We start from the raw sequence: 12,163 nt of genomic DNA, 5'->3' as shown, positions 1-12,163 counted from the left end.
AGCTGAATTAAATTCGTAACTCAGGCGAATTAAGGGCAAAGCTGATGTCCTTAAGTCCCTCGCGGGCCATTTCCGAAATACATTAGCTATGAAAACATAGAACAACATCGATTACACGGGAAATAGGGAGATTCCGTGCCTCTGGCCCCTTTCTTTGGCAGGGACGTTGTTATTTCCTCAAAAGTCCCAAGTATCCAACCTCCGCCCCCAGCAATAGGGCTAGGTTCACAGGCAACCAGTTTTTCAGGCAGCTGCCTCCCCTTTCTTCCCTCTTCATGCTTTGTCGGTCACGGCTTTAAACAAAACGACTGGGCGTTTGAAATCACTCTGGCGCTTTGGCACAGTGCAGTAGGGGCAGCCAAGGGCACGGGTTCCGAGAACAGCAGTCAGAAGACAGAGATTCTGGCTTGAGGAAAACCAAAGGAACAGGGCGGAGAGGGAGGGAGAAAGCAAAGCAGCTGAGTGGGAGGTGCATTCTGGGAGTTGTAGTCCCCTTGGGGGTGGCCTCCTCAAGGTTCCGCAGGGCTCTGAACTTCATCTCCCAGCAGCCCCCGCGACGCAGAGGCGGCGAGCGGTGGGGGCGCTGGGTGATGAGCTGCTGCTGGGGGAGAGGGCCTGGGGCGGGTAAGCGCCGCAGAAGTCGCTGGGAGACGTTATCTGCGGTCTGCGGTGGTCGACGGACCCTCGGGCGGGCTACGACGAGGGCCGGGTGGCCGCCGCGCGTTCCAGTGCTCGCCCTCTGTCCTCTCCACGGGCGCGCGGCGTCCGCCATGGAAGCACATCCGGCTGCCGCCGGGCTCTCCGGGCGCCGCGTCCCCGGTTCCCCGGAGCGATGAGGCGGTAGGGGCGTCCCGCGTTCCGCCTCCCGCCCGCGCTCCGTCGGCCGGACGGAGAAGGACCGTGGGTCGGCCGGCCGGCCGCGGTGCCGCCCCCGCGCCGCTCCTCCCCGCCTCGCCTCCTGGGGGCGCTGCCGGGCGTCCGCCGCTCATGCCGCCCCGGCGCCCTGCCGCGCCCGGCGCCCGCCGCTGAAGCCCCGGCCGCGCCGCCCGCCCGTCCGCCGGCCCGCCCGCGCCCACCGCCCAGCCGCCCGGAGCCGGCCGCCCTCCTGCCCCCAAGATGTGGCACAGCGTCGGGCTGACCCTGCTAGTGTTCGTGGCCACGCTGCTGATCGTGCTGCTGCTGATGGTGTGCGGTGAGTGCGGCGTCGCGCGGGGCAGTTACACTCCGCGGTACACACGCCGGCTCGATCATCTGGTCGACTGGCTTGTTTTGTCTGGTTTAAAAGAAAAAAAGAAGGCCTGGGTGGGCAAGTGTCTTCAAATCATCTGTTTTTCACTTACCTCTCGGGAGTGAGCCCTGATCCACGACAGGCCCGCTGTCATCCAGGAGAGGGAAGAACAGCATCCAGGGCTGGGCATCTTGACTCGGGGTTAAAGCAGGTATTGCTTCACAGGCAGCGTCTTGATGGGCATTCTTACCGCAGTCTGCTCAGATTTTAACCTTGGCCTGTATCCGAAGGTGAAGTGATTGATTACTCCTTTTTCTTTTTTGACATGTTCTGACTCTGATGATAAAGCGAGGTTTCATTACCTTCGTTTAACCAGGGGCAGGGACAGAGTTGGGTTTGAAGCACGCGTGAAATTTTTTGTTTACTTGGAGTTCAGGCTTAAATTAAATTCCAAGCAGAAATGTTGAGACGCGGCAGTACTTAGAAACACCGGCTATATTAAACTTCCAGGGTCAGGTAACCTAACTCTTAGTTCTGTAATAATGGTGCTGTTTTGTTTGGTGTGATTTTTTTTTTTTTCCTTCATGGAATGAGAGGACGTGAAACTTTTTTCTCAAGGTAATATTAGCGCAATTGTAGATTTTTTTTTTTTTTTAACGCACAGTAACTGATAACCACATCTCTCTTAGCCAAGTGGCTGAGCAGTTGTGAAAATTTGGGAAGTGTTTAGAACCAGATGTCAGTGAGTATTTTTGATAATTACACTATTGAAGTAGGGGTTCAGGTTGGTGCAGTAATTGGTCAGTATTCAAAATACTATAGGGCTTATTCATTGCATGATTAAAGTACTAAATGCTCGGTATCAGCCATGTTTGGAGACACTCGTGCATATACATGTATAGACTTATATATTTGTATTTATACACTAGTATGTATATTTTTAATTTCCTTGCTTTTACATGTGCATAGACATGTATATATATTTGTATTTATGTACTTGTATGTATATTTTTAATTTTTTTGCTTTTACTAAGGCACTAGAGTTAAAGCTTCTAACTTACAGCCTTTCTTTTCTGATGATAAAACAATTGGAAAGCCTTTCTCAGTTTCCTGCTTGTGATGTCAGGATTTGGGGCTAATTGTAGGTGTTTAAGATCCTTGAAGTAAGGAAAACCAGATCTATGTGATTTCTTTGGATGTGAGGAAGAAGGTAAGCATATGCTTTCTTTTCTGATTTGAAGATGCAAGCTACCTGGAGATAGGAATGTAACATGTAAACCATGTAACAACACCTTAGATAGAATATTGCCAAACTTGCCTTTGGGGCCTCAAAATTCCGAATTGCTGCATACATTAGACTTGCTCTCTCCGCTCCCAATAATGGCTATTTGACTTAAATTTTACTCATTTTTCTAAAAGTACCTTGCCTTTGGTTTCAGAAAACATTATGGAATGAGAGGTGACCTGTGATAAGTAAAAGAATGCCTTATTTTGATTGGAATGGTCAATACTAATAGCTCTAAGAAGTAATCCAAGCACTTTTTTGTTGGGAGAATGAATGATGTGGTAGCTTCATATATTGACTAGGAGGGGCCTGGGGCTTAAGAAGAGGAGGGAAGGATCCCACCATATTTGAGAGAGAAACTAGGGTGTTGTATTAGTGTGCTAGGCCTGTCGTAACAATGTACGACAGACGCGGAACAGCAGAAATTTGTTTCCTTGTAGCCTGGAGGCTAGAAGTTCAAGATCATCATGTCATCAGGGTTGATTTCCTCTGAGGCTTCTCTCCTTGGCTTGTGGATGGTGGTCTTCTCCCTGTGTCTTCACAGGGATTTTCATCTGTGTGTGTCCATGTCCTAATCTTATATAATAAGGACACCAGTCATATTGGATTAGGGCCCCACCCTTATAAATTCATTTAACCTTAAATAACCTTTTAAAGGCCTTGTCTCCAAATATAGTCACATTGGGAATTAAAAATTGATGACATGGGTCTGCCCCAAGAAACTCGTAACCTAGTTTATTTTAGAACTCTGACTGACTCTTTCACATAGTGAATTATGATTTTCAAATTTCAAGTTCCTTAGGGAGGTCTACTGTTTCCTGTCTCTGTTGATTGTACTTTCTTGCCTCTCATTCATTCTAAAAATATTTTCCACTCCCACTGTTCACTGAAACTGCCCTTGTCAAGGTTTATAACAAATGGCCTCCATATTACCAAGTCCCTGGTCCCTTATGAGTTGTAATTGTATTGATACATAACCTCTCATACTCATTCTATACAGGTGAGCATTCCTTCCATGAAGCGTTTCTCTTGGCTTTTGTACACTATACTTTCGTGGTGCTCTTCCTACCATAGTGGTTAATTGTTTATCTTTTCCTGGCTTCTCATCCCCTAGAATTTAACTTTTTTTGATCACTATCTATGATAGGAAAAAAATTTTCATTATTCCCAGTACATTCATAAGTATAGATAAATTACATATATCAATTAGTTATATCTACATCTATCTACCCATTATCTCTCTTGTCTCTGAAATAAAAATTTTATAGACTAGTACTTGCCATTACTCCATGAGATGCATGCTATTTTCTATTGTATTTTTATTTTACATTACGTTATAATACAAATATATAGTATTTCTATTTTCGCCTTCCTTCTGTTCTCTTACTCATCTTACCCAGTTCTAAAGATTTAAATAGTAACTATAACTGATGACTAAAATTAAATCTACAGCTCTTATTCCTCTCCTGCACCCCAGGTTCGTGCATCAAACTTTTATTCTCGATATCTCCACTTGAGGATCTAATAACCATCTCAAACTAAACACATCTAAAACAGAACTTGTGATTTCTACCACTTGTTTCTCCCTCCCTGCTCACATGTTGTCAGCAGCCAAGGACTTGGGTGTCATCCTTGGTTTTGCCCTTTCCTTTCCTTATAAATATCAACTCCATCTGGAAGTCGTGTCAGTTTTGTCTTTTTTTTGCTTCTAGTTTTATTGAGATGTAATTGACATACAGCACTGTATAAATTTAAGGTGTATAACATAATAATTTGATTTACATACATCATGAAATGATTATCATAGTAAGTTTAGTGAGCATCCATCATCTCATCTAGATACAAAAAGAAATAGAAAAAAAATTTTTTTTTCCAGTGACGAGAACTCTCAGGACTTACTTTCTTAACAACTTTCATATAGAACATACAGCAGTGTTACTTATATTTATCTTGTTGTACATTACATCCCTAGCACTTACTTTTCTTATAACTGGACGTTTGTACCGTCATCTAATCCCACCGCTCCTCTATCAACCATAAATCTGATCTCATTTTCTGAGTTTGTTTGTTTTTAAGTATAATTGACCTACCACACTGTTATTTCCTGTTACGGGACATAGTGGTTTGATATTTCTATACATTTCCAAGTGATTAATTACCGTGAAAGTCTAGTTACCATACAAAGATATTACGTAAATATTTTTTAATATTTTTTAATAGATTTATTTTTGTTTATAGTTTTTTATAGATTTTTAATTAATTTATTTATTATTTTTGGCTGTGTTGGGTCTTCGTTGCACGCAGGCTTTCTCTAGTTGCGGCGAGCGGGGGCTACTCTTCGTTGTGGTGCACGGGCTTCTCATCACAGTGGCTTCTCTTGTTGTGGAGCACGGGCTGTAGGTGCACGGGCATCAGTAGTTGTGGCACGTGGGCTCAGTAGTTGTGGCTCACGGGCTCTAGAGCACAGGCTCAGTAGTTGTGGCGCATGGGCTTAGTTGCTCCGCGGCATGTGGTATCTTCCCAGACCAGGGCTCGAACCTGTGTCCCCTGCATTGGCAGGCAGATTCTTAACCACTGTGCCACCAGGGAAGCCCTATTACATAAATCTTGATGTTATTCCCCACTCTGTACATTTCATACCTGTGACTCATTTATTTTGCAACTGAAGTTTGTACCTCTTAATCTCCCTTACAAATTCCCTACCCTTCCCTCCCCCCCACCTCCTCCCCTATGGCAACCACCTGTTTGTTCTCTGTATCTGTGACTCTGTTTCTGTTTAGTTTCCCTCCCCCCCACCTCCTCCCCTATGGCAACCACCTGTTTGTTCTCTGTATCTATGACTCTGTTTCTGTTTAGTTATGTTTATTCAGTTGTTTTGTTTTTTAAATTCCATGTGTAAGTGAAATCATGGAGTACTTTTCTTTCTCTTTCTGACTTACTGCACTAGCACAATACCCTCTAGATCCATCCAGGTTGTTGCAAATGGCAAGATTTCATTCTTTTTTATGGCTGAGTAATATTCCATTGTATACATATACTTCATCGTCTTAATCCATTTCCATTTGCATGGAATACCTTTTTCCATCTCCTCAGTCTATGTCAGTTTTGTCTGTGGTGGTTTGAATCTGCAGATGTGGAACACATGGGTATGGAGGGCTGACTGTATTTTATGTGTTTGTTTCTCCCAGTTAGGACATAAGCTCAGTGAAGGCAGGGACCTTCTTTGGCTTGTTCACTGCTCTATTCCTGGATCCTAGAGAGTAGAAGCATTTAGAAGGCCCTCATATATTTGAAGAAGAAATGAAGACAGATTCCTCAATATAAAGTATTAAATTTCTATTACAAATACAGTCTTAAATGTGGTACAAACCAAGGTTGTCTCAAGGTGGATAACCCTTGTATTACTCAATAAAATACATTTAATGCACTGTTATGTTCAGGTGCTGTGATGGAGGTCACGAGTGTCCAAAAATTAATAAAGCATAATCCCTAGTATACTTTCTTAAAATGTTTGGTAGAATTAATTTAGGCCAGGACTTTTGGGGAAACCTTTTAACTGCAAATTCAGTATATTTCATTTGGGCTAATATTGGGCTATTCCAGTTCCTTGTTTTTTCTTGAGTGAGCTTTTGTAGTAGTTTGTGTCTTTCAAGCACTATGTCTATTTAATCTGAATTACTGTTCTCTCATTATCATTTAATATCTGTAGGATCTGTGGTGATGTCTTCTCTTTCATTCTTGATATTGTTTATTTGTGTTCTTTTCTCTTGTTTATCACTCTGGCTAGAGGCTTATAAATTTTATTGATCTCAAAGAATCTGGTTTTTGGTTTTATTGATTTTTTTATTTCTTTACTTGTCCATATTTTATTTCATTGATTTATGCTTATATCTTTAGTTTCTTCTACTTATTTTTATTTTAGTTTGCACTTCTTCTAGTTTCTTATGGTGGAAGCTTAGATTATTGATTTTAGACCCTTCTTAGTAAAAAAAATAGCTATTTAATGATATAAATTTCTTTCCAGGTATTACTTTTGATTTGTTTAAAAAAATTTTATTTGGTTCAAAATATTTTTTAGTTTCACCTGTGATTTCTCCTTTGAACCATGACTTAATTTAGGACATTTTCCCCCTATATATCATTTTATCATTTTCTAGTTTAATTTTGTTATGGTGAGAAAAGTGTATCAAGTTTAGGAAGGTTTACACTTAATGAGACGAATTAATGGTCTGTTTTGGTGAATGTTCTGTATATACTTGAAAAGAATGTTTATTCTGCTGTTATTGAGTGGAATGTTCTGTACATGTCAGGTCAACTTGGTTGATAACATTGTTCAATATCAATGTTGTCAATAACATTGTTCAGCAGTTCTTTTTATCAGCTACTCTGTTACATAGTAGAAATCTTAAGCGCTCTGAAATGGATCAATTGGTGAAAGTCATTAACCCCTTAAATTTATGGTACTTTTGGTGTGTGTTGGGGGTTGGGGTTGGAGGATGGAAGTTGAATGGTTTGTTTGGACTACCTCCTCTGTGCCAGATACTCTTCTAAGACATAGAGGACATAGTGGAAACCATAGATAAACCATAAATTTTCTTTCCTTAAGAAACTCATGTCCTGGGGCGGGGGTGACAGTTAGTTATTAAGACAATGAAGGATGGAAGTGAGCATGAAATGCTAAAGCAGTCACCCAAGAGAGTACTATACTGAAGAGATAGTATAGTAGAAAGACATAAAAATTATGTGTTCATGATACTTAAAAATCTCAGTGGCAGTGGTAGTAACCTCTTGCCTGTGGAGTGTGCCCTGGAGAGGAAGAGACTGGAGCCTATGAGATGGTAACAATGGATAACATTTGATGAGTGTTTATTATGTGCGGGCATTCTTTTCAGAATGTCACACACATTCATTCTTTTTATTCCCACATTGACTCTGAAAGTGGGTGCTGTTGTCTCTATTTTATAGATGAGGAAACTGAGGCACATAGAGGTTAACTTGCCCAAATTTCGAGTGAGCTGTTGAGTTAGGATTCATGGCCAAGCAGTGTGGCTCCAGTGTGCCTCTGAGTTATAAGAAGTTGTGGTGGTAATCCAGTTGGCAGATAACAAGGATTTGATGTAGGATAGAGAATGGTACTGGGAATATAACTAAGGAAACAGGTGGGAGAGGGTTTATTAAGGTAGAATCTATAGCACTGAAGTAAAGCAGGGTAGGGCTGAAATATGCTCTTTCCCACCTGAGAGATGGAGAAAGGATACAATACTCATAACAGAAATGTGCAAATCAGGAGAAGGAGCTGTTGAACGAATATACTTTTTTTTTTTCGCGGTACGTGGGCCTCTCACTGCCGCGGCCTCTCCCGTTGCGGAGCACAGGCTCCGGACGCGCAGGCTCGGCGGCCATGGCTCACGGGCCCAGCCGCTCCGCGGCACGTGGGATCCTCCCGGACCGGGGCACGAACCCGCGTCCCCTGCATTGGCAGGCGGACTCTCAACCACTGCGCCACCAGGGAAGCCCAGAATATACTTTTTAAAGATGTCTTCAAGCCAGTGAGGTAGAGATTCCTTCCTGGGGTTTAAGAAAGGTAGAAAGTATGGATGAAAAATTTGGTCATCCTCTATAATAGGGGTAATATTTGGATCTATGGGAGTGTTGTGATCACCGGAAGGAGAGGAAAATAAAAAGAGGAGAGGTTTTAAAGGGAACTTTAAATCTGTCTTCCATTTACTGTGTAACAGGGTTTTGGGTGTGGAGGTATTTCGGTTCCACGTTGTGTTGGGTCAGTGATGGTTTCTCCGGGGGCTTGTCCGCTGGGGCCGCCCAGTGTGTCTCTGCAGAAGGATGTGCAGTAGAGGGAGCTTGGTGGGAGGGGCTGGAGAGCATGGTTCTGTCTTCACTTTGCCTGTGTGTCAGCCTTGGACATATTACTTAGCAGTGAACCTTAGCTGCCTTCTGTGTAAATGGAAAATAAGGTTATAGGATTGAAAGTGGAAAAGAGCTTTATACAAATCAAGACGGGTATTGAGCCAGTCAGTTAAGCACTTAGATATCATCATGAAGGTGGGATTAACTCCATGGGAGGAATGATCCCACAAAGGTAAGAACTTTTTGTTCTACTGCAGCTGGGCTTTTTGAACTAAAAAGATCCCGGGAAGGAAATCATATTCTCATTCCCTAATTAGTGTTTTGTGTTTAGCCATACTTTCACTATGAAAATATGAGAAATTTGATACACTTATTGAATTCATTGCTGTTTTGCCGAGCTAGCCCTTTTCAGCGGTTATGAGTCACTTTGAGCCTTTGATTTCTTGTCTAGAAAATGGGGATAATGATTCCTAGTCTCACTAATTCAGAGGGCTAATGAGAGGATTAAATGAGATGTCGAATGTAAAGCATTTCATGAACTGAAAACTCTGTGATTACGACTGTCCCCTGGGTTTGTGGTGTGTTGACAGCGATGGTCCGTCGTTCAAGTTTACCTGCCATTTGCTACCCTTCTGCTGCCAGCACATTTATCATGCATAGAAAAACAATATACAGTGTGTTTCATGAGATCCATCCTGTGAACTAATGCTTAGTTACTGGCACACACAAGTTGAGTGCTTATTTTGTTATCCCAGGACACACACCCTTTGTTGCCAGCCAGTTTTTCTGACTCACAGACTTGCCTTTTAAACTATGAAAAACTGCAATACTTGTTTTAACAATTAGTGTAAATTTTTGACTAAGTACATATAATTGTGGACAGTCCTTCTCCCTGCCCCCTCCACCCCCTCCTTTCTGCTACTCCTCTGTCCCTCCCTCCCATTTTTCTCTTACAATCTCAGGATAAGGTACAAGACCCACGCTCCACAGCATAAGAGTAGGTAAGGAGTTTCTGGTGTCTGCATATCAGGTTTGGGTGGGAGGAATTGTAGGAGCTGTATGCGGCCTCTCACTGTTGTGGCCTCTCCCGTCGCGGAGCACAGGCTCCGGACGCGCAGGCCCAGCGGCCATGGCTCACGGGCCCAGCCGCTCCGCGGCATGTGGGATCTTCCCGGACCGGGGCACGAACCCGCGTCCCCTGCATCGGCAGGCGGACTCTCAACCACTGCGCCACCAGGGAAGCCCGGAGCTGTACTTTTATAAGCGGTCCCATAGGCATGCAGGGTACAAGGGGTAAGTCCCTTTCAGTAAAAGGTAGCCTGGGTTATAGTGGTTATTCTCCCTCCTATCCTGCTCTTCCCCAAAGATGCAAGCACCACCTGGGAGAAGTTAGTCACTAGGGCCCAGAGTCCAAATCAGGCTGGCCTATTCTTATGGTAAGTCAGGGTTATAAGTCTGAACTGGTGGTTCTTTCCCTTGTGTCTGTGGTGCCTTTCCCCCTCCCAATACACGCTTCTACACACATGTTCCTCTCTTATTTATTTGATGCTGTCTTACAACCAAAAACATGTAGATAGAGGACGATGCTTCATTTTGCATTATGTAACATTCCATGTGGTTTCTCATACATTCATGGTATACTAGAGAATGAACTCTGAATACATAAATTGTTATTTATATGAAACTATTCGGTTAACCAGACACAGTTCAATACTACTTGGAGCAAAGATAGAATCATTCTTTATGTCCAACTTCTGACCTTCCATTGCATCATTCCTCACACATCCATTGTCCTCCTGCAGCATGGCCCACTCATCAGCGAAGCCTGGGCAGTGTCTTTATAGCTCCCCCTTACATATTCCCTTTGTCCCATTAGTAAACACTAATGAGCTTTTGTTGCCTTTTCTCAAGTGGTATCTTCTCAGATAGGCAGTCTGGTCAGGTGTTGATCCATCTCTCCCCTGCTCTTCCATTGCTTATCCTTTTCTCATTTTCCTTGGCCACTTGCCATAATTGATCTGCAACAGCACTCATGTTTCTTCTTTACTTCATTTCTCTTTTCCAAACCTACATGTGCATCAGAATCATCTAGAGAGCTTAAAAAATATGAGTAAGCACAACCCTGGAGATTGATTTGGAGTATCTGGGGTGAGTCGTTGGGAATCTGTAGCTTCTCACAGCTCCCTAGCAGAGCATGATGAGTAGCCAGATGGAGTGATTCTCCTGGGAATGGCTGCAATGTGGTAATCACATATCTTTAACTAGGGTCATTCCATTGGACGATAAATGCTGTTGAAATTCCTTTACATTTACATGTGTTCTTTTCCCTAAAAGGGAGAATGTGGCTTCCAACCTTATCTGATCCTACCTCACTTCCACCCCAAGTAGTTCCTCTGCTCGAGGGGTTGAAGACCCCTTGCGTCGTGGATGTTCATCAGAGGTCAGATTGTGTTAAGGTTTTAAAGAAATCGAAGCAGGTCCCAAGCAGATCAAAGGTTTTGTTTAGCCTTCATCCAACGAAAGAATTGCCTGCTCAGCTCAGGGATGTTTTTTGGGGGGTGATCCTGAAGTAAAGACTGTCCTCCAGGACCCTGTTGCCTAATAAATGTAGAGCGGACATCTTTATAGGAGCTCCTTCCCCGAGTTGTCCTGTCCACTCCCTTCCAGCCTTGAAAATCACCCGCAGCTCTCAGGGCTAGGCCGCGCAGCCCTGTTCACAATACCTGCCCAGGTAATGCACACTGGTCTTGGGCCTGACAGTTGACCCAAGTTGGGTCAGAGATTCTAGGCTGTTTTTTGAGGATAGCCAAGAAATCATAGAAAGCTGGGAAAAAGCAGCCATGTTCAAGGGAAGCCCAGAAGGACATGAGGCAAGGGTGTAGAGAAAACAGATAATGCTAGAGGATGACCTCAGCTCATGAGCACCTCCCCCTAGATCTAGTCCCTCTACCTCCCTCTCACGGGCTCTGTGAGACAGTCCTATAAGCTAATAACAAATTCCCTCTTTTTTGGTTAAGCTTAGTCTTAGGACTTTTGTTACTTGAATTAAAAGCTGCTTTATTAAAGTAACAGGAGGTGAACTATGTATTTATATGACTTTCGACTTCGTATTTTAAGATCAGTGCAAGTAAAATACTGTAGATGAAGAGGTGAGGCCCTTTTAATCACCTGCACGAATGTGACATACCAGATGTAAGTGGAAGGACAGTTTATATTGAATAATAATTTGGCCATGAAATGATACGTGCAAAACATTTCCTCACAGTACCTGTCCCAAAGTTAAAAAATAAAGTTAGCTATTTTTATTTTCATGTCTAATTAACGTAGCCAGTGACTATTAGCAGCTTTATCTGGCACTGTAGTACCTCTCTTAGTTTCTTCTTTGCTAAGTCACACTTTTCCTGGTATATACCTATTGGGGTTTTAATAATGGTTCTTTTTCCAAAAGAAATGTCATGTGTAGTTGTTTTTCCGTTCACACTGCTTGGCATTTTTAGTATCATCCTTTCTTCAGACGATTAACACTCTTTGATTAGCGGTCTGTTGGGGAAGCTTGAGATCTTACCAGTTCCAAGTACCGTGAGATGGAAATCCCCTTCCCCTGCATCCTCCAACCATCTTCCCACGACTACAGCTGTGTAAGAGCTTCGTCATTTTACTCAGAGAATAACTTGTTGAACGTCCCTGAATTTAGCGAATACCATGGCAGTTCTTACCACCACTACAATTTCCCTCTTAACTTTGCTCTCCCACCCTGTCATTACAGTAGCCGTTGTGAACAACCC

The 12,163-nt window shown here is 43.1% G+C and overlaps 1 protein-coding gene across 2 annotated transcripts in view; it reads left to right on the top strand.

Moving 5' to 3' along the window:
- The first annotated feature begins 1,026 nt into the window (after nucleotides 1-1,026).
- Nucleotides 1,027-12,163, top strand: part of SMIM13 (small integral membrane protein 13) — a 49,762-nt gene continuing 38,625 nt past the window's right edge. The window contains exon 1 of one of the 2 annotated variants that reach the window (XM_007119884.3): nucleotides 1,027-1,192. In XM_007119884.3, the coding sequence (XP_007119946.1) occupies nucleotides 1,117-1,192 (76 nt within the window). In that variant the 5' untranslated portion in view covers nucleotides 1,027-1,116. The remainder of the gene's footprint in view (nucleotides 1,193-12,163) is intronic. The other variant, XR_003676800.2, reaches the window with a different exon arrangement.

Source organism: Physeter macrocephalus, chromosome 18 (assembly GCF_002837175.3).
Source record: "Physeter macrocephalus isolate SW-GA chromosome 18, ASM283717v5, whole genome shotgun sequence".
Lineage (NCBI taxonomy): Eukaryota > Metazoa > Chordata > Mammalia > Artiodactyla > Physeteridae > Physeter > Physeter macrocephalus.
This window is presented reverse-complemented; position numbering and strand designations above follow the sequence as displayed.